Source organism: Girardinichthys multiradiatus, chromosome 20, assembly GCF_021462225.1.
Source record: "Girardinichthys multiradiatus isolate DD_20200921_A chromosome 20, DD_fGirMul_XY1, whole genome shotgun sequence".
In the NCBI taxonomy this organism is placed as follows: domain Eukaryota; kingdom Metazoa; phylum Chordata; class Actinopteri; order Cyprinodontiformes; family Goodeidae; genus Girardinichthys; species Girardinichthys multiradiatus.
Genome location: NC_061812.1, coordinates 38014545 through 38037848, shown reverse-complemented (window position 1 = coordinate 38037848; position 23304 = coordinate 38014545). Strand labels below are relative to the sequence as shown.

Below are 23304 nucleotides of genomic sequence, written 5' to 3'. Positions count from 1 at the left end.
CCACACACCCTCCTTTGTTTCTACATCCCATCTGACGCTTTCTCCTTTCTTCTAATCGTTCACCTTCTCTGGTTACATGAGAAACAAAGCAGAAAAAGGAGTTTGCCATGTTGTGGAGCTTAATTATGGTGCATGTTCTCCAGGTTCTCTGTAGCATCAGAGATTCGGCTAAGCCCAAATGGTGGTTGAATGGGATAGTAGAGAAGACAGAAAGAGGAGAACATCTCCAAGTGGCGTGGAGCAGCCACACATTTCCTTCTCTAGTCAGAAATAATAACACCATTCAGGCTATTACTGATGTTTGATATTCTTATTAGGTTTAAACAAAGCAGCTTCTGCTCCGCAGCACAAAGAAACTGAATAAAATGAAGCAAGCATTGCAGAGGTTTTCACCCCTAATACTTTGAAGAACAACCTTTGGTACAATTACACCTAGACGTCTTCTGGACTGTTTCTCCCAGTTTTGCCCAATAGAAACTGAAATATTTGCCCATTCCTCTTTACAAGATAACTCAAATCCACTCAGATTAGATTAGATCTGTAAAACATCAGTTTTCAAGTCTTGCCACTGATTCTTATTTGAATTTAGTTCCATACTTTGACTGAGCCATTCAAACACATGAATGTGGTTTGATCTAAACCATTCCAGTGTGGCTTTAATGTTTTCTGCTCGTCTCGAGGTCCCCAGTCTCAAGTCTTTTTTTCTTTTGCAGTCTCTAACAAGTTTTCTTTCACCAACCCTGACCAGCTTCAGCACAGTATGATGCTGCCACCACTGTGTTTTACTGTCGGGATAGTGGGTTCAGGGTGGTGTGCAGTGTCAGTTTTCATCCACACAGTTCTAAGACCAAAGTGGTCAAACTTTTCCTTCTTCTACTTCGCCCCCTACAGGGCTTGTGGCACACTGCAAATGGGACTAATTATGTTTTCTTTCAACAACAGCTTTCTTCTTGACACTTGTGGGGTGCAGGAGTAATTTTCATACAGTCGACAGATTCTGGCGAGTGAGCTGTGGATCTTTGCAGCTCCTCCAGAGTTACCATGGACCTTTTGGCTGTTTCTTATTTCTTATTCGCTTGCCCATCTGTTTAGGTGGTTAGCCATGTCTTAGTGGGGTTGCAAATGTGACTTTCATGTTTTTAGTTGATGGACTGAACAGTGCTCTGTGAGATCTTAAAATCCTTTGTTATTACTTTATAATCTAACTAACCCTGCTTTAAACTTCTCCACAACTCTTCCAGAGCTGTCTGCTGCGTTCCTTGGTCTCGTGTTGCTGTTTGTTCACTAATGTTATCCAGCAAACCAATTAAATTACACACAGGTGGTTGAAAGTAAAGATGGTTTAATACAAATGCATGCCACACTTTTCAGATTTTATCATAACGTGACAAAATGGGAAAAGCCTCAAGGGCCTGAATAGTTTTACAATGTACCATACACGTGTGTGTGTGTGAGGCATGGAGGAGGAGGGCGACATAATGTCCTGCTGGTGTTTGGCCCAGTCCCAAACGCTACGGGCGTTAAGCTGAGATGCATCCCGACTAACTGATGGTGGCTTGTACACCAGCCGCCTATTATTCACCACAGCTGAGGGTTTGTTTTAGCAAAGGCAGCCCTCTGCGGCCCCATTAGACCAGGCCTTTTGTCCGGCGCGCATCATAAACACATCAAAACACTTAAATAAACCCTTCCACTTGGCCCTTCTAACACCTTAATCAATAGGACGATAGAGTGAGTCTGCAGCAAAAGCTTTTATGCATCTCATTTTTCAGCTGCGGCCGTTAATCCCCCATTCCCTGGAGAGGCCGCCCTGTCATCACGCTTGATTGTGTGCGGGAAGTTAAATCGAATCATGTAAAATGGGAGGTTTCTCAGACATGACCAGGGATAAAACGGTTTGTTTGTTTTAAAGCAATCACATTTCAGCAAACTAAAGAGAGACACTCTCACCCTGGAAGGCCTTTGCTCCTCCACACGTCATAGAGCACCATCGGGATGTTGCCGCTGGCTGTGACAGAGCCTGCCTGCAGGAGGACAGAGAGCAAATAGAGGTGTGATGACGGATAGATTGTCTTGCTCGCTTCCTGCTCCTCTGACAGACACCCTGTTTAGTCTTCCATGGGGGAGCTTCCTTCAGCTGCCCCTCCTTCTGGTCAGGGACAGCTGTGTCAGCACAGGTGTCACCTTCAGGACCCACCATTAGCCCCCCCCCAAAAAAAATAAAAATAACACTCAACAAGTTCTCCATGTCCTCCCTTGCATCCATCAATCAACTGCTTTTATTTACACACTGCAGACTAGCTGGGCAGAGAGTTTTTAATCCATCACTGCAACCAAGTGAGTGGGGTAGCAGTAGGTTAAACAGGATAGGAAGGCTGTGAAGAATTGTCAAATTTACAATATAAATATAAGCAAATGCAATGAAATGAATGAAATCACTTTTGAGAATCAAACAACAGTGTGCTCACTTGGATAACACATTTTTTGAAGGGGCTAGTATTGTTGATGTACCTCAGGGGTCTACATTTGGTCCTCTACTTTTAAGCCTGTGTAGTAATGACTCTCCTGAGATCTCTTATGCAGAGACTGCAAAAGAACTGCCAGCTGTAATGGTTGAGATCTCTCGACTAATTATTTCACTCATATTTGCGTCTTAGTGTTGAAAAAAACTTTTTTCAGTCTATAAATTAACATGCAGAAGTTACTGTGCCTGGAAAAAGATCGTCTGTAGCACAGTAGTAACTGTGATCATATCAGACTAAATACTACATAATAAACTTTTTATTTGCTTTGTCTTGTGCAACGTTTTATTCATAATTTTCCAATTTGACAGATCATGCAATTTAATGTTTTAATCTTGTTTTATACAATCAACCTGCCAGGGACTGAAGATGGAAATTAGCCTCTATTGCGGACCACCAGGTACAGGCACCATTATCTTGCATGGGCCAGGGAGCATTTATTCTGGACGAGGGACCACTGGGCCTCAGTGCTGTTCTCTGATGAAAGTCCATTCATGATGAGCAGAAACGATGGCCGCCAACTATGTTGGAGATGTCAAGGAGAACGCCATGCATCAGCCCCTGTTGTCACCAGAGGAGCCTGTGGTGGTGAGGTTACAGTGAGGGCAGGTGTGTCAAGTCAATACAGAACTGCCCTATAGTTTGTGAATGGTACAGTGACCAGCCCATACTACCTGAATAACATCATTAACCTTGTCATTGTGTCCCTGCATGAACCACACAAACCTAATTTTGTCTTCTTGGATGACAAGGAAGATGAAAACCTAAATAAATTAGGTCACGTCATTAGGGACCAAGCTGGAGCCTTGGGTACCTTGAATAGAGTGGCCTGCACGTTTTCCAGACCTGAATCCCATAGAAAACCAACGGGATCAGCTGAGTTGCATCTAGAGACTCGTAGCTCTGTATCCCAGAACCTCAATTACTTGAGGGCCGCCCTTCAGGAAGAGTGGGATGTCCTGCCTCAGCAGACAATAAGACAACTTAGAACGACAAATGTTTGATGAAGCAGTCTGCATGGCCTAGCTGCTGGATTTCACACACCTGTGGACATGGATATGATTGGAATGCATGAATTCAATGATTTTGAGGGCTGACCCAGTACTTTTGGCAATATAGTGCATGTCTCTATAATCCATTTCTTTTCCATACTTGTCTAAATCAAGGGAAACACTTAAATCTAAAGTATATCCAGTCTTTTTCCAGACTACACAAAAACCCTGATCTCAAAAACCCTAAACCCCGGCCACATCTACTTCAAGACATTTTCTTTATAAAACAATGGTCAAATATAGGATATTAGAAGGTAACTTCACATTATAAAACATGTATAATACCTGCTGATTTCCGTCAAAAGGATGTGATTTTTTTTTGCTGATTACCCAAAAAGTCTCAAACTTTGCTCCCTTCTGAATAAAACGAAGAATTCTGCAGAGCAAATCAAAAACTTGGCCTTATAAAGTTATAACAGGACCTCTACGCAGAGCAGAGCCCTTTGCGGGTGGTTAGATTACAGCAGCTGCCTGTCAGATCATGTTTACTGGAAGCTTTTGTACCTTGCAGTTCCACCTCCAGCCAACAGCTTCTTGCCAGAGATCCAAGCCTGTCCGAGTGTTTTGTTAATTCCAGTATCTCATTAGTTAGGACGGGGGGCGGAAATGGAACACTGTGCCTTCTCCAAGGACCGTCCATGTGTGTGTGTGTGTGTGTGTGTGTGTGTGTGTGCGTGTGTGTGTGTTGGGGGTAACTCTGAAATCCTGCACACAAACACACACAGGACACAGTGAAGGAAGCCAGACGTATAGTTGGACAGAGCCAGAAGAGAAAAAGGCGGTGAGGAAGAGGAGGAATATCACCACACAGAGGATGGAGAGGGAGAGTTACCAGGAGGGACAGCGTGCTATTACTTCACCTCTGCATGACACGCAGCGCTGAGATGGAAACAAGTCCTCACTCTAACACTAACCATGCACACATACATGTCTCCACCAACATCGTCCATATTCCCCAGCAGGTGATAGATGAGCGCGGTCCCAGCGCTACCTCGGCTCACTCTGCCCTCGGTGCTGACGCAGTAGAAATGTGTTCGGGCTGCGGGCCCGCTCAGGGCTCTGCTCTCTGCCTGTGAGGCATCACCTGACAGCAGTGTTTAAAAGCAGCTGCCAGAGGAGGCTGTGCGCTGTGTCTGAGTGTGCGTACCTTCGCCAGCATGATCCTGGTCTTTGCCACGTCGAGAGGAGTGGTAACAAACGCTGCCACCGCACCTACAAAAGACATAGGCATGCGGTGAAATGTATACCTAGAAAATACTCAAAACAAATAAATCTACTCAAGCACAGACACAGTAAGGTGAAGGGAGCTGGAACGCTTGGCCTGTAAGTTTCCAACATTTAAACAAATGATAACATTTTGCATCCATTCCCTTCCCCCTGTTATTCGAACACAAAAACCAGACAGACACCCTTACGTTTACCCTCCTCACAACTCATCCAACCAAGTCTCTCCCCTGAGCTACACACACGTGCTGCCTCTCCAACATACAGGTAAAGACTTGCATTTACACATTTGTATCATGACCACAAACGTCCTCCTACGGGCTTTTTGGGGCAGCTGCACTTCAACTTAAAAAAAAAGTTAAAATAGCTCCATTCCACCGTTAAACTCTCAGTAATATGCAGTTTTTGTATTAGACTGACCAAAAGGAAGTTTGTTAAATAAGTAAAAGAAGTCAACGGCGCCCAAGAACTGACATAGGGAAGAAGAAGAAAAAAAAACAAAAAAAAACACACACACATATATATATATATATATATACATATACATACATATACATATATACATACTACAGGGGTTGGACAATGAAACTGAAACACCTGTCATTTTAGTGTGGGAGGTTTCAAGGCTAAATTGGACCAGCCTGGTAGCCAGTCTTCATTGATTGCACATTGCACCAGTAAGAGCAGAGTGTGAAGGTTCAATTAGCAGGGTAAGAGCACAGTTTTACTCAAAATATTGAAATGCACACAACATTATGGGTGACATACCAGAGTTCAAAAGAGGACAAGTTGTTGGTACACGTATTGTTGGTGCATCTGAGACCAAGACAGCAAGTCTTTGTGATGTATCAAGAGCCACGGTATCCAGGGTAATGTCAGCATACCACCAAGAAGGACGAACCACATCCAACAGGATTAACTGTGGATGCTAGAGGAAGCTGTCTGAAAGGGATGTTCGGGTGCTAACCCGGATTGTATCCAAAAAACATAAAACCACGGCTGCCCAAATCACGGCAGAATTAAATGTGCACCTCAAATCTCCTGTTTTCACAAGAACTGTCCGTCGAGAGCTCCAGAGGGTCTATATACACGGCCGGGCTGCTATAGCCAAACCTTTGGTCACTCATGCCAATGCCAAACGTCGGTTTCAATGGTGCAAGGAGCGCAAATCTTGGGTTGTGGACAATGTGAAACATGTATTGTTCTCTGATGAGTCCACCTTTACTGTTACTGTTTTCCCCACATCCGGGAGAGTTACGGTGTGGAGAAGCCCCAAAGAAGCGTACCACCCAGACTGTTGCATGCCCAGAATGAAGCATGGGGGTGGATCAGTGATGGTTGGGCTGCCATATCATGGCATTCCCTTGGCCCAATACTTGTGCTAGATGGGCGCGTCACTGCCAAGGACTACCGAACCATTCTTGAGGACCATGTGCATCCAATGGTTCAAACATTGTATCCTGAAGGCGGTGCCGTGTATCAGGATGACAATGCACATGATGTCGCGGTCACGTGACCGCACTTCGCGATCGCCATATTGGGTGGCAGCTGCAGCCATTTAACTATGGGGAAAACTTAATTAAATTTGGGTTGTGCTGCTCGTGGTTGTCAAGACCAACGTTCAGTCTATTGTCTTCCAGCTGTATTATGTATGTATTATCTAATAATATAATTATTATGTAAGTATCATATAAAAGGCAATATTGAACTTACCATGGGTTTTTGCCTATGTTGTGGCTATGAAAAAATAGTTGCATACTTGTCTAAAAATTATGTGTGGCCAATTGTTTGGATTTGCGCAAAACAAACCAACATATGGTACAAATGTATCCACCTTGTTGATGACCACAATTTTCTTCAGGCAGTAACAACTCTAGATACTTATCCATGGTTGAAAAAGTATGCAATGTTGCAATGTTGTGAAATGCATGAAGCGACACGAAGATGGCGGACCGGCGACTTCAGTGACGTCAATGAAAACCCCTATAGTCCTCAGTGAACCCATCAAACATTTCCCATTTTGTCAAATTGACAACATAATGTACCAAAAAATATGATAAATGTGATGTGCGTCTGTGCTCCGATACCCCTAAATAAAATCGGGTGCAACTAATAGCCATCAAAAGTCTCCAAATTAGAAACTATTAGAAAGGAGGGGGTGTTTTTAGCAGTGTCAGAGAAAAAAGTTGTCGGGAAGACGGATGATCTATGGCAGTCCTGGAGAACACTCTGTTGGAGGCTTCAAAACATTAGAGACAGGTGGAGGTTTACCTTCAAGCAGGTTGACCTTACACATTCAGCCAGTGCTACACTGGAATGTTTATGTCTAAACATGTCCATGTGGTAAAATGGCCCAGTCAAAGTCCAGACCTAAATCCAATTGAAAATCTGTGCTAATACTTGAAAATTGATTTTCATAGATATTCTCCATAAAATCTGCCTGAGCTTGAGCAGAAGAATGGACAGAAATGTCCCTCTCTTTAGGTGCAAAGCTGTTAGAGACATACTCCATTAGACATCCAGCTGTAATTACAAAACATTTTTAATCAGGGGGGGTAAAGTGCAAATGCGAGTCAAAATCCTTTTAATATTTTGTTTGTAAAGAAAACCAGATACTATTTTTACTCCACTGAAGTCTGGGATTGTAATGTGATGCAATATGAAAAGGTTTAGGGTGTATGAATGCTTTTTCAAGACACTGGATGTAAGACAGGGCTACTATTGTTTGATTGAGGGTCTTTACGTCTCTGTCTTGGGTGGTTACTGCAACTGCCTTTATGATATTTTTGGAAAACAGTCAAAGAATGCATTAGGCAAATAAATCTTCCATGTGGAGAGCTCTATTAAATGATCTAAATCCGGCTAGAAAAAAACATGATGGGGTTGAAGGCTGGAAACAAATCAGTTGGTGATGTCATTCTTTTCTTGGTCAGTTTTCACATGATGCAGAGAGGGAATCCAGTTCAAATCTGCCATAAGTCAAAGTAGGATACAAGCGGAGATATTCTGGATGATTAAAAATGCCTCTGTGAGTATTTCAAAAGGCAGGGAGATTATAGATGAGTGAAAAAGCGTTTATCCTTGACAGGATCTCAAGGTGTAGTTGTGGATAGGAGGGTGTCTGGTTTGGGAAACTCGTTTTTATGTTTTGCAGATAATGTAGCTGTGTTGGTGTCTTTGTCGTGACCTTTAGCATGACCTGGAGCAGTACACCACCAACTGTGGAGCTGTCAGGGTGAAACTTAGCTTCTAGGTTACAGTCTGCGGTAATGTGGGCATTGCTCTGGTTAGTTGTAGTGAAGAAAGAGCTGAGTTAAAAACCGAAGCCCTAGATTTATCGATCTGTCTATGTTCCTACCCTAACCTGCTGTCATGAGATGTGAATTACGACGGGGGAAGCTAGGAGCAGAGCCACTGCTTCTCTGTGTCAATCCCTTTGGAGGTTTTCTGGCAATTTCCTGATGGGAGGAGACTCAAAACTTATCTAGGACACAAACGGTAGGATGGACGCTACAGTGGTCACAAACAGATGTGAACACAAATCATGTCCCAGATCTACTGTCCCCTGTCTCTCTTATATGCACCACCACACCCCTACCTTCTATGTTCTAATCATCACATTCTGGATATTTAAACTGCCAGAAGTTCAAATGTAACCAATTTTCCTGCAACAGACATAAGAATCATTTTATAACTCTGCTTTTCCACATACTGAATTCTGATGCGTCCCCCCCACTTCTTCTCCCTGTGCACTGTTTCCAGGTGTGGTGGTGCAGGACCACATCTCAGCTCCTTTGGTTGCTACGTCCTCTCCTTACCACCTTTTACCTCTCCATCTCCTCCATCTCAGTGTCATCCCCTGAGTAGCTAACCTCAATCTTCCTGTCCTGTTAGTCCAGCAGCGGAAGAGTTATGGACTGGGAGATATAAACGTACGACAACGGCTCGGTGCAAGACCCCCGTCGTGAATTATGTATAAAAATTGTGGTTTGACGTTTGCATCGTGGTAAAACGTTTTGACTGGGAGTAATAACGGATGATGTGACACATTTTTTTAGTCAGAGCTCACGTAGTGAAGGTTTCTGCTATGCTGTAATGTTTCCTTGGCAAGTTGATTTGCTGAGTAGAGCATTTTACACTTAAAACATTTAATGTTACTTAACTAATCAAATAAGTCACCACTGATCATTAAATTAGCAACATTTTATTATACTGCAGATCCTCTAAAACCTTCTCAACCCATATCACTGCATGGTTGCCAAATCATCCTGTGGATACGAGGTTTTTCATTGTTGCCATTTGCCATTACACTGTTACATTGTCGCCCCAAAACTTTAATTTACTAATCATCCATTAATTACATTTATTGTGCTATTACAATGACACACTGTATTTTGATTATTTTAACCAAAACGTAATTTTAACCAAAAAGTAAATATTATCCCTGAAGTTGTGAAATTACAGAAGTAAATTGGGCAAAAGGCAAGATTTTAAAGACTAGCAATAACTAGGAGGTTTTGCATCTCATGTTGTGTAGTAGAGAAGAACAGCTGCATCTAAAGGGGTCCTAGGAAGAAATTATGGTTATTCTGAAACAGGATTATGATAAAACCAAGGCTATCTTGCAAGCAATATTATAATAAGCATTATCATAAGCAGTAATATATTTCCTAATCCAAAAACCGACCCAATGCAAATTGAGGGTTGGAAAATGCTCTATTCCTGGCAAGGTTTCCCAATCAACATGGTCTACTGTCATCCAGATCTTTAAATCACTCTAAACCCCTCCCTGAGACCAATTTAACATGGGAGCCCCTACTCCACATCAGAGTCCCAGACAAGTAACCCCCAGGATGATGGGGTTAACTCAAAACCCTCCACTATGCTCAGGTGGCTATTCTACAGAGATGAGTCTGTCTTTACTTCAAGTATTTTGGTCTTTTGTTCACAAGTGATGGTAGAATGGAGCAGAAGATGGAAAGCCTGACTTGGGCCTCGTCTGCCATAATGTGGGTGCTGCTCATGTCTGATATGGTGAAGAAAGAGCTTAAATAAAAAAGCCTTTTGGTTACTCCTATTTCTGCTGAGGAGCCAATGGTCATCTGATCAAGATGTCTCCTGGGCGCCTCCCTTTGGAGGATTTCCTGGCACCTCTTACTGAGAGGAGACTTAGAATATACTGTAGAGATTATAGATCCCTTCTTGCCTGGGAACCTCCAGAATGAGATAGAGTGTCACAGGGGTGAAGGATCTCTGGGTTTTCCTCCTGGACCTGTTGCCCAATCTCAGATAAACAGAAGATGGAGGGAAAAGCAACAATAATGTTCTACCAATAGATTAATCAATAATAGCCAAGCACTGTCCAGTTTCCATTTTTAAACTGCTTTTACAAAGTTTCCCACCTTCTTTTGGAACCTTTCTTTCAAAATAAAGAAATCATTCCAGATTCACTACAAAGTAGAGAGACAGTTTGTCTCTTTTCTGCATAATAACGTTCCACTCAATTATGCCTCGATAAAAATCTCCGGTATTTGTAAAAAATATAGCTGTTTACATCAAACTTTGACTTCCTGATTACAGAAGCAAAGGAAACATTTTAACTCAAGTCTTCAATCTTTATCTGCAGTGCTTCATTTGTGCAGCAAAGTTTAATTTATTAATTTACACACTGCTTTTTGCTTATTCATCCTATTTATAGCTAACCATCTTTCACTCCTTTTCTACTCTTTTCTTCCTTCCTCTCTCTTCCTTAAACCACTTCAGGCTCCAGTGCTCCGAAGGTCAAGCAGCTGCGGGGGCACAGACCCAAAACCCAGCTCCTCTCATCCCTCCTCTCTTTTTCCTCCAGTTGTCTGACTTTCCCCTGACACTCATTTATGAGACAGACTCATAAAGTCTGCCATGGTGCAATGTCCAATGGCTCCAGTGCTTGAGAACGGTGATAATGTGACCTCTCTGTGTGGAAAACAATGCAGGGTCCCTGGAAGTGTAGGACTTCTTTTTTAAACAATTTGTATCAAAAAAAAGAGAAAAAGTTTGGTCCAATTCTCTCTTCAGTGCTTTTGTTTCAACATATCTGATGAGCAGGTGGCTCAGGGGAAACCTAACTTTCTCTGCTGGTCTTTCTTTTATTAAACTGTCCACCATCTACTTATCTGCTTTTTTTCTCCCATGTCCTCCCTCAACATAGCCCCCTCAGCTTCATTCCCAAAGCTACATATAATCCTCTGCACCTGCAAAAGCTCCGCACACCGCTGATTGCCAAGAGTGAAGCGTGTGACCTTGTCTCCCCGACCACAGCATCTGGAAGAAAGAGAGAAAGGTTGCAGATAAAATATGATGATTAAAGGGCAAGAATAATGGAAAAAGGGACAAAGAAAAAGAGAGAAAGGATTGTTGTTCGAAGAGATAGGAGACATATTGAAACCACATTGTGAACCTTGGTCTAGTCTGTCTGAAGTCCAGAAAACTCGGGTTTGAAAAAGGCTCTTAGACTGTTTTTGTGTTTCTTTTCTTCCCTGTGATGCCACAATACTTGGTTCCCAAGAAAAAAGATTTATATGGGAGCTGGAGAAGCTGCAATATCTCCCACACATGTTGTTCCTGTGGTCAGCATACAGGTGCATTTCAGTGCATTAGAACATCACCAAAAGGCCAACTCCAAACAACAAGTGGAACATATATAGATTCACAACACAAAAATAACGTATTTCAGTATATTTATTCCTGTTAATTTTGAAAATTAGGTCTTACAGCGAATAAAACCCAGAATTAAGTGATTAGGATATAAGAATATCACAAAATATCACTAAAAACTGTTTTTAATACATAAACAAAATATTATGGCAATGACATTGCCTACACAATCACAGGGTGATTGTGAGTGCAGACTTGACAAATGTCAGCAAGAATGTATCGACACCATCCACAGTGGGAAAGTTGAGCAGAAGAAACTGTGATCAAAAAAGGAACAACAGGGATGTTTGGGGAATTTAACAAGGTGTGGACTGCAGTCGGTGCCAGCACTCAAGAATTATCAAACAGACGGATCCAGGGCATCATTTACAACTGTTTCATTTGGTTAAGTCGCTCCTGACACAACTACAGAAACGTCAAACCTGGGCTAAAGAGAAAAAAGACTGGACTGGTGCTCAGTAGTCATCTTCTCTAATAAACGTTAGTTTTATATTTTATTTGTAAAACAAGGTCTCAGAGTCTGGATGTAGGGCAGAGATGCAAAGAACCCAAGTGGCTTGACGTCCAGTGAAACGTCTCCATAGTCAATGATGATTACAGTCAGCTTTAATCACCATGGTATCACCATGCTTGCTTGGACCCCATAGAGAATCTATGAAGTATTGTCAAGAGGAAGACGAGAGACACCAGACCCAACAATGCAGATGACCTGCAGGCCACTATCAAAGCAACCTCAGCTTTCATTAAGCCTCAGCAGTGCTCCAGGCTGATCACTTTCCTGCCATGCTGCATTGATGCAGTAATTCATGCCAAAGGAGGCCCAACCAGCTATTGAGTGCATATACTGTAGAGTACATCACTACATTGACAAGTATGCATTTTGCTTTTTCAGTTAAACTGTCCAGGATTAATGTTACAATAAAGGTAGGAAAAGTCAGGGTTGAGAAGTTTTTGTCACAAAACCCCCAAAAAGTTATTTTAACAGTGGTGAGTAATTCTGTATAAAAAAAACATTTCTGAACATTTTATTTATATATAGGTAGAATAAAACCGAGAACAAAAGTATTTTTCCAAGTACTTGGTGCAATAGGTGTGTATAACCTCTCATATAACTGAACTAACCTCCCCATCTGCAACTGGCTACTGAGTGAAACCACCTGATGTTTTTATTTGGAGTTTGAACTCAGGATGAGATAGAGGCTGTCTCACACTTTTCCTCCACCCATCGGTTCAGGCGAGGGATGAGGGGAGTGACTGTGCAAAGTTGGTGTCTGGAAGAAATGAGAATGAACAGCTGGGCTGCCTCGGGGCGCTGCAAGGTATGATTACTTCTAGGGGAGAGGAACTGAGCAACAGCATGGAGTGATTACTAATATTTTCTTTGTACCACCTCCCTCACCGTTCCCCACCATTGAAGGTTTAATCGATCGCATGTTATCTCTCTCTCCTTCAATCTGCCACACAAATTGACATCACTAAAACCATGTGTGTGTGTTTGGACAAACAAGTATACACACAGAGATAAAAAAGGATGGCAAAAAGAAGACAGCGTAGTTTAGCTCAGGACGGGTCATGTTCTATTCCATAACAGGTCAGATTAAAAAGGAGATTTTTGTTTTCCACATCAAAGGCCTCATGCTGGGCGGTTCCTCTGAGTCTCCCCCGTTTTCTGAGCATCTTCCTCCCTCACTCACTCTCCTTTTCATGAATAGATAATAAGGGGTAAATCTGGGAAAACAAACTTTCTGACCTGCAGGTCCCTTGTGCCGGGGTCCCACTTTGCACCTGGATGACTTCCCACAGGAAAGAGGCTGTTGGATCATTTGCGAGTGTCAAATGTCTTTGTACTGTCATGTACATTTGCATAAAGCCCAAGTGTGTTGTGAAGGTATTTAACAAACTCATTCCCAGAATCTTTTGCGGCCCAGTATTTGTGTTCAGTCATAAACTAGCATTCCGCCCTCCTGTTTAAGGTCAGAAAATTGATGGAGAAAATTGGAAGATACAGTCATTTAGAAAACAGAGCGAAAAAAGTGCTCTTGTGAAGTTCATATGAGAACTTCACTGTCTTGCAAAAGTGTTCACACCCCTTGAACTTTTTCACATTTTGCCAAGTTACAACCACAAGCTTCAATTAATTTCACTGAGTTGTCATACACAAAGTGGTGCATAGCTGTCAGTTTCATGCATGAACACACTGAAATAAACACATAGGTGCTGACATTTTTTCACACCTTTGAACTGAATTATACTCTTTTTGTTACATGATTAAATCATAGGGAGCGCATTTCATCCTTGCATTATTTGGGGTAAAACGAAAGATTTCTACTGTGTTTTTCAAAAGCAAGCTTCAGTATTTCCTGTAGAAAGAACTGTAGCATTTTCCTTTAAAGTGAGCACTGAGTGACTGCTGTGTGTGCTCGTGCGGGCAGGAGAGACAAAGTTCAACTTCAGCGCACATGCTGGTGGTTTTTGCCATCTGTGTAGGGACTTTTATTAGTAATGTAGGAGTATGCGTCTCCCCTCACTTTAAACCTGACATTGGTGCTTACAGAGTCATTTTCTACTTAAGGATATGAACTGCTCAACTCCAGTTTCAGTATCTGGCATTTATTCAGTGTCACTTTGTATTTTTAACCATGCAATAACAATCTAAACAGAAAAAAAAAAACTCGTGAAATTATGTCTGCGATGACTTGATGGTAATAAGAGGGTTAAGAATTATCACCAAAACTTTTGTTTTTTCTGACAATGAAAGTATTAAAATATGTGGATGAGAGCACCAACGACGTAATCGATATGTCAATTTGTTAATGATGTCACAATCTATATATGTGTTTTAAAATTTCATTTCAGACAAACTATGATAAATGAATGAGATCTAGTTCATGTTGGAGCTGTGAACTTTAACTGGTGAACTATAAACATTAACTAACTCAATTTGGCTAAACTGAATTTAGGACTTGTTCTTGTTAAGGATGAAGAGGAACAACACTATTAGCTCTAAAATGGAAATAAAATGATACATGGCTTTTAACAAATATATTTCTGAACAGTGTGGCCTGACTTTGTCTTTAGCCTTGTTAACTCTGATACCCCTAATTAAAATCCATTGCAACCAACTACCTTCATAACTAAGTATTATTACTTATTAGTATACAGAGTAAACCTGTGTGTAGTAATATGGACTGTAGATGGGATTGCTGAGCCAAAAAGTTTATTTTTGAATAATAACCTTTCAACCAACAAGTTTCTACAATTGTTTTCATGGGCTGCAAGGTGGCGCAGTGTTGCCTTGCAGCAAGGTCCTGGGTTTGACTCCCGGCCGGGGGTCTTTCTGCATAGAGTTTGCATGTTCTCTCCGTGTATGCGTGGGTTCTCTCTGGGTCCTCCGGCTTCCTCTCACAGTCCAAAAACATGACAGTTAGGTAAATTGGTCACCCTAAATTGCCCTTAGGTGTGAATGAGTGTATGCATGGTTGTTTGTCCTGTGTGTCTCTGTGCTGCCCTGCGATGGGCTGGCAACCTGTCCAGGGTGCACCCCGTTCCTCTCCCATACACTATGCGAGATAGGCACCAGCTCCCCCGTGACCCTGTACCAAAAAAGTGAGTATTAACAATGGATGGATGGATAAATGGATGGATGGTTTCTTTGTGTTTCTATAATAGTTTTTACTTTTTTGGAAACATTGATGATGGTCAATGGCATTTAATTTATGATTTGTACTGTAAATATTGTGTTTTTTGTGAGTTTTGTTTCTACTTTATTTGTTTTTCATACACTTTTGGTAAATGGCCAGTGTTGGTGGGTAGTATGATAAACAAATAGTCTTAATATACATGAGAGTGGTTAAACCCCTTCCCTTTAGGTGCTTTTTGGTCAGCCTATCTATTTATAAATGTGTCAGTGGTTGTTTGACTGTTTTCTGTTCTATACCTTTTCTATTTAAATGTAGTGACCCAGATGAAGGACAAAACCTGACACATTGGTCTGTTTCGTAAAGTTTCTTAGCACTTGGACACCTTACATTACCAGATCATTGTCTGATAACATCCACACTGGAAGTAGATGAAGCTCTGCCGTAACCTTTCGATTTGTATCAAATAAAATCCTGTTAAAACACACTGAGGTAAGAATACAACTGTAAAAATGACCAATGTGAAAAACCCAGCTAAAAACCCTAAACTTTACTTAGCTTTTTCAGTTGGAAACATGATTCGAGTGGAAATATCAGTAATACACTGACCAGTTGAAGTTACAGCACAAAAAAGGGATTTCTCCCTTTTTTTCCTGTTTGCTCTTTCCATTTTTCTTTTCAACAGCTGTGTTGGCTCTGTGCAAAATTAAGACCAAAAAATAAGCCACAATGCAGCATTTTAGGATTCCAAAGAGACAGATGGGAGTCAAAGCCACACAAATGCACTAAGTCAGGCTCCATCATTCTTTATTTCATTTTAAATGGAATCCAATAATTTCTGAACATCTTAGCAGTCATTCTGGAGGAACGACAGTAAGGAAACCTGTTTGCCCATAATTAGCCGCTTTAGCTCCTGCTAATCTAGCCCGCTTTTGTATCTGACAAGAGCCCTAATTGGTATTGTTGAACAGAGGGTGGTGGAGGGGTAGGTGGGTGTTGAGGGATTCCAGCAGTTCAGCTCCTCGCCAACAGACATGTGCAGATGGCCTGGAGAAAGAAGGCCTCTGACTGAGAAACAACGAGGTACTTGTGACCAACACATCCGCATATAAACACAAGCTGCACGGCGTATTGTTCATCTACTCTGCGGCCGTTAGCTCCCAACACTGATGGAAGGTTTGTATGTCCACCCTTGAGACGTGATGTCACTCCGCCTTAATGGCGTCTTCTCAAAGAGAAACGGTCTTATTGGCTCAGGGCCACGCAGTGAAACGAGACAGAGGGCATCAGGACAGGAGAGACACAGAGGAAAAAAAGACATAACAGCAGAAAGGAAGATACAGAAGAGCGGAAGGAGAGGTCCTGATAAATTCAAGGCTTGCTTAATGGCAGTGGTAACAACACATTAAAGTCACATTTTTTCCTGCCACAATGATACAGGGGAATGTAGAGGAGGAGCCTGCTGTAAAAGTGTCAGCAGGTTAAGCTCCAAGCTATAACTTTACTATGGATTTATCACTCAATATTACTGCTGGAAATTAGGCTACTAAGATAAAAAGGCCATACAATAAAAACACAGAAGGAATAAAATAACTGTTTTTATGAGAAAGAGAATCATACCTACCTTTAAATATTCCCAAAGTGGAAACTGCACCAATGAGAACGGGATCTGAAAAAACAAATCAGAGTTTTAATAAATCAATTGTGTCTTAAGAATTTCCTTGTGTGCTAGAGTTTCAAGTTTAATACTTAACATCTTATTTCTGCCTTTTGTCTTTTCTTGCCACTATTTTCTTTTTCCTGTCACTCGATGCCTCAATAATTACTGATTTATAATTTGACAAATAATATTTTTTAAATATTATTTTATTGAAATAATATTCTATTTTTTCTATCTGATTTGCATTCTGAACTGGATGACCTCATTCCAAATCCTCAAGACTTGGTTTGTCTTGAGGATAAACCAAGGTTTATCCAATAAACCGATGCAGTGATATCACTGCATCGGTTTATTGGTTATGGTTTATTTTTGTTTTGTTCATCTTTTATTGTTTAACAGTTTTCCTTATTTGTTAATTTTTACTTAGAAGCTTAATTAATGTTATTTGCCAAGTTAAAGAGTTTGTTAATTTAAGTATTTGAACTTAAAGTTTCATTAATTTTGTTAATAAATTCTAACATTTAGGAAAGTTGTTCATTCTATATATGTGTGCAGGGCAGCTGGTTCGAACACCAGTGCTCAAATTCCCCCTTTCATCGATTGTTCTATAATAAAGTCAAATTGGACTGGTATTCAGGACAATCCCAAACTGAAGGCTGCTTGGCTAAAATTACACATTCAAACTTTGTTAATGATTTTGTTAATAATGATTAATTATACTTATTAATAGTTGCTAATAGCCAAATAAACATATTGTTGCACAACTGGTGTTTTGCAAAAAAATTCCCTTTCTGTGGTATATTTATGTTTGTCAATATTTTAAGCTGTAAACTTTGTACACAATTTTGTACTAAAATGCACTGTGGTATGACAATAAATAATTCTAATCTCTAATTTAATTCATTAATTTAATTAATCCTTTCAACCAAGGCATGCAAATGTGAACAAACACAGTTGAGTTTTATTGAGCAGCGGTGGTGTTTGAAGTATGCTCCTAAACTCTCCCCTTTACAACTACAAATGTAAAAGTAATGGGCTGAGAGTGATTATTATCCCTTGTTGTTTTTTACAGTAGAGCTGACTGAAGCAATTGTAAACTAACTCACATGATAACATAGCTGCTAGCTAGCCAGTTCAGACCACAGCAGAGCTTTTTTCCATATAAGGTGAGGAGCAGTGTTTTCACCATCCAGCTAAAAATGCAGCTCAAGATGTGATGCAAAATCTGTTTTTGATGTCCTTCATTTTTCCAAACTCGTCAAAAATGTATATATGTGTTCATTTGATTTGTTCCTCTTTATTTATATTTGTTTTGTGGTGAAAAGAAAAGCTAGAAGAAGACCTTTAATGTACATGCAACTTGACTTCTAAAGTAGTACTGCATTTTTTAAGGGATAGAATAATGGGGGCTTAACATGTATGCACGCCAAACTATTGAGGTTTTTCTATGTTAAAAAAAAAAAAAAATCTAAGAAATGTATATGTGGATATAGATGGAGACAACAGGCAGAAAATCTGAGAGTCCTGGCTGAGAGGGGTGTAACGCTGTTGGATTCACAAAGTCGGCTCATGCAGGAAATTACACAGCAGAGAAAAACTAGAGCAGTGTAAAGCCAAAGAAGCAAATGACACAAACTCAAACTATGCATACACGTGGAGTGATTCAAACACATGCACTGGAATGGGCAAGGCTATTATAAACAGGCACGTGGAAAAAACCCCACAAAAACACTAATTCACACAGACTTGTATACACTGTCATTCTGCGCAGCGAGAATAGCGGAGCAGGGCAGGAAGGAGAAGAGGAAACAAAAACAAATTCACAAAGAGAAATAAATACAGCAACACGGAGTTGTGTCAGTGAGCTTTGATCAGAGTAAAGAGAGGATCATTCATGCGCAGACTCCTCCATGTTCCTATACTGCTGGATGGATCCAACTGTGAGTCAGCCAGACAAAAACACAATACATGAACTGTCCTTACGCCACCAAATGAGTTTACAACACACTTACTTCAAGCGTAATCTCTATACAAAAACACTTAGTTTCAACTACATTATCACTTATGCTCCCTAATCTTTGTCAACAGTGTAATATAAAAATGTTTTTATAAAACAAAATGTATTATAATTTACCAGTGAGTGCAAATGTTGAAAAAGATGATTTCGATGATTTCCGACTTGTTCATCATAACATTTAAACACCAACTTTATTTTTTCATATTTTCTATAAATCAAAACATCTTCAAGTCAGTGTATGAATATAATTTACACTAAAAAACATGGATTTAATGTTCAGACTTTAAGCTATAAAATAGTATCTAGCTCAGATGCAACTTGACAAATCATATATGATCTTTCATTAAACTACTGAAATAAATTACTTTGTTATTCTAATATACATATATATATATATATATATATATATTTTTTATTATTATTATTATTTTTTTCAAGCATTTATTTGTATTAATTTTGGTGATTATGGTATAAAGGCAATAAAAACCCACAAATTTGTTTAATAGAAAATTAAAATGATTTGAAATTAATATCACAAAAGAGCAATAAAAATACACAAATGTGTGAAAATTATGTCCATGTACTCTACAGTAGCTATATGATTTTGATAGTTGGTTGGGTTCCTTTCACGTGAATTACTGTGTCAATACGGATGGGTATAGATGGGATCTGAATGTGACTCTGCCCACGTATCTTTAATAGCATGAGATCAGATTCTGCTGATCAACATATTTCTCACATCAGACAGATGCTGAAGGATATGTCTCCACTCAGTGTGAACCAGAGCACGTTCTGCTGCTGTCTTTACTTGGTACTGCGTCACACTCGTTTCACAATCCCGTATAACCACTGTAACCCCGGGAAACGCACTCCGGTGGAGCAAGATTGGCTATTCTGGTGAGAAATCTAATTTAAGTGAAGATATGAAAATGACAAAATGATAGGCTAATATTTTGTTGTTTAAGTTGTTTGAAATATAAATTTTGGTGTAGTAAGGAACTTCTTTTTGTTTTCTTTAGTAGGCTATGCCACGGTAGGGCCATGGTAGGGGTGAAATGGCACACAAAAATCCCAGTTCAGTACATATTCAGGTTTTAAAGTCATGGTTCAATACATTTTCGGGATGCTTTAATCTGGAAAAATAAATAAATACAAATATGTGATGTTTTTCAACTTTGGTCAGCAGTAAACAAATAATGTTTTTCAATTTCTGAAAGAAATTTGATTTTTTTTAGGTTTGAAAACATAACAAGTGGAAAGCATAGAACTGCCTGGAGATTTGATTGGATGTTTTTCAATGAATAAATTAGTGTAAGCAATTCATTGGCAATTCATCCTACTTGCCTCTAATACCATGTAGAGAGTTTGGGCTGATTGGATGCTACAGGTAGCCATTTGGACATCAGCTGATTTTAGTCCAGTACCAGTGATGTTTACATTTGGCTTGACGTTGTTTCAGGTGAGTAATTCAGTTAAGTGAAAACAAGCTACATTCCCTTCCTGCTGATGAAAAATGTGGACCCTGACAAAGTTTTGGTCCGGTGGACCATTCTTTCTCCATTGTAGCTGGATGAAAAACCTTAATGTTCCCAAACACCAGAGCTCAGTGATAGTAGGGAGTCTTCTCTGTTTTGATTTGGTGTCACCAAGTTCTACAGAACGTTGCATTGCGCACATACAGAGGTTGGACAATGAAACTGAAACACCTGTCATTTTAGTGTGGGAGGTTTCATGGCTAAATTGGACCAGCCTGGTAGCCAGTCTTCATTGATTGCACATTGCACCAGTAAGAGCAGAGTGTGAAGGTTCAATTAGCAGGGTAAGAGCACAGTTTTACTCAAAATATTGAAATGCACACAACATTATGGGGCACATACTGAAGTTCAAAAGAGGACAAATTGTTGGTGCACGTATTGCTGGCGCATCTGTGACCAAGACAGCAAGTCTTTGTAATGTATCAAGAGCCACGGTATCCAGGGTAATGTTAGCATACCACCAAGAAGGACGAACCACATCCAACAGGATTAACTGTGGACACAAGAGGAAGCTATCTGAAAGGGATGTTCGGGTGCTAACCCGGATTGTATCCAAAAAACATAAAACCACGGCTGCCCAAATCACAGCAGAATTAAATGTGCACCTCAACTCTCCTGTTTCCACCAGAACTGTCCGTCGGGAGCTCCACAGGGTCAATATACACGGCCGGGCTGCTATAGCCAAACCTTTGGTCACTCATGCCAATGCCAAACGTCGGTTTCAATGGTGCAAGGAGCGCAAATCTTGGGCTGTGGACAATGTGAAACATGTATTGTCCTATGATGAGTCCACCTTTATTGTTTTCCCCACATCCGGGAGAGGTATGGTGTGGAGAAGCCCCAAAGAAGAGCACCACCCAGACTGTTGCATGCCCAGAGTGAAGCATGGGGGTGGATCAGTGATGGTTTGGGCTGCCATATCATGGCATTCCCTTGGCCCAATACTTGTGCTAGATGGGAGCATCACTGCCAAGGACTACCGAACCATTCTTGAGGACCATGTGCATCCAATGGTTTAAACATTGTATCCTGAAGGTGGTGCCGTGTATCAGGATGACAATGCACCAATACACACAGCAAGACTGGTGAAAGATTGGTTTGATGAACATGAAAGTGAAGTTGAACATCTCCCATGGCCTGCACAGTCACCAGATCCAAATATTATTGAGCCACTTTGGGGTGTTTTGGAGGAGCGAGTCAGGAAACGTTTTCCTCCACCAGTATCACGTAGTGACCTGGCCACTATCCTGCAAGAAGAATGGCTTAAAATCCCTCTGACCACTGTGCAAGACTTGTATATGTCATTCCCAAGACGAATTGACGCTGGATTGGCCGCAAAAGGAGGCTCCTACACCATACTAATAAATTATTGTGGTCTAAAACCAGGTGTTTCAGTTTTATTGTCCAACCCCTGTAGTTCCCCTCATAACCATTCTGCATGTGTTCAGGTATAAAACAACACTGTATTTGATCTGTGCATGTGTGTACAGAACCATCAGGGCCGTACCTCATATTTCTGGTATGAATACGCGTACTGTTACAGAAATAGCGATCTGTTCAGTTTAAATGCACTCCTGTGTCATTCGAACTGCCTGTGTTAAAGGTGTAATTTCTCACAAGCCAAAAATGCGCTCCCAATGTGTATTGTCCGCTAAGTTCATAGTGGTGACTGGTTTATGACTGCCTCCTAACGTCGATCAAGAATGTAATATTGTCGGGTTGACTTCAAACCCCCATTCCGTTTTGGGACCTTTCAGTTGATCGTGAAGCTACATAAAAACTTACTCAGATCATGGAACAAAAGGACGATCTCATAGGGGCTTCTGACCCTTGCTGGTGTCCATGCCAGGTGAATCTCCCTCAAACTCATGAATGAGCTTTGCTTAAGAGACTTCTCAAGGCTAAGGTTATCCCTCTTGCTTGTACACATTTTTCCAACACAAGTTTTCCTTCAACTCAACTTTCTTTGAATCTGCTTGCATACAGCACTCTATGAATGGCTAACTTCTTTAGCAATGACCTTTTGTGAATTACCTAGGTTGAAAAAAGTGTTATTATCTGTCAAGTCACCACTCTTCTCTGTGTTTGAAACAAATATATAAGACCTTCAATTATTGAACTACATTAATTAAAAAAAATGTAATTTTCATTAAATTTATTGTGAGATTCCAATAAAAATGGATTTGGAAGTTACCAACCTAAAATATTCAAGGCCTTTTTAAGAGGCTCATAAACTATTACATACAGTTATGTATACATTTTATAGGAAATTAACAATGACAATGAATTAAATAGAACTGCACAAATATTGAATCATAATCCTCACAATATCTCTGTATGTAATATTACAATCGCAAAGTTCCACTTGGATGCAATATTTGGTCACAAATTATATTTCAAATGTCAGAGATTAACACTCAGCATATGTATAATATATGATACCAACTAGATGGACTCTAGCTAACCTTAATGCCTTCACTCCTTGTAACTTTGGAGGCTGAGCTGATAAAACCCAGGGTGGTGGGGACAATGGTAAAGAAAGAAAAGTGTCAGGAAAAATGAGGGTTAGCTGTAACTAATATGATTGTTATTTTCCACAACAGTGTTGCAAATGCTTATTTTTCTGAAATCATGCAACTTTAGATTTCAATGGCTAATTATTTGCATACATGGAGACCTTGCCTAATGTTGTTTTGTCTACTTTGTAAGGCACATAAAGCTCAGTCAGACTGAGCAGCATGTTCCTTGACCTTTCAAAAGTCTTGCAGTATGTTTTTTTTGTTATTGACCATCTGTACTTTGCATCACCATCTAATATATTGAAGTCCACCAAGCAGGAAGAGGAGAGTCTATATATTAATGCACAATGTTAATAAAGAATGGTATAAGAGGTAGTAGAAGTAAACTCTTTTTGCTTTTACCATGTATGTTTTACTCATGATGCTATTGGCCAATTTGTG

General features: G+C 40.4%; 1 protein-coding gene across 1 annotated transcript in view; it reads right to left on the bottom strand.

Moving 5' to 3' along the window:
• Nucleotides 1-23304, bottom strand: part of slc25a26 (solute carrier family 25 member 26) — a 91331-nt gene that overhangs the window by 5690 nt on the left and 62337 nt on the right. The window contains exons 6-9 of the mRNA XM_047348841.1: nucleotides 16757-16801; nucleotides 11032-11101; nucleotides 4722-4786; nucleotides 1951-2024 (exon numbers count right to left, since the gene is read on the bottom strand). Of these exons, the coding sequence (XP_047204797.1) occupies nucleotides 1951-2024; nucleotides 4722-4786; nucleotides 11032-11101; nucleotides 16757-16801 (254 nt within the window). The remainder of the gene's footprint in view (nucleotides 1-1950; nucleotides 2025-4721; nucleotides 4787-11031; nucleotides 11102-16756; nucleotides 16802-23304) is intronic.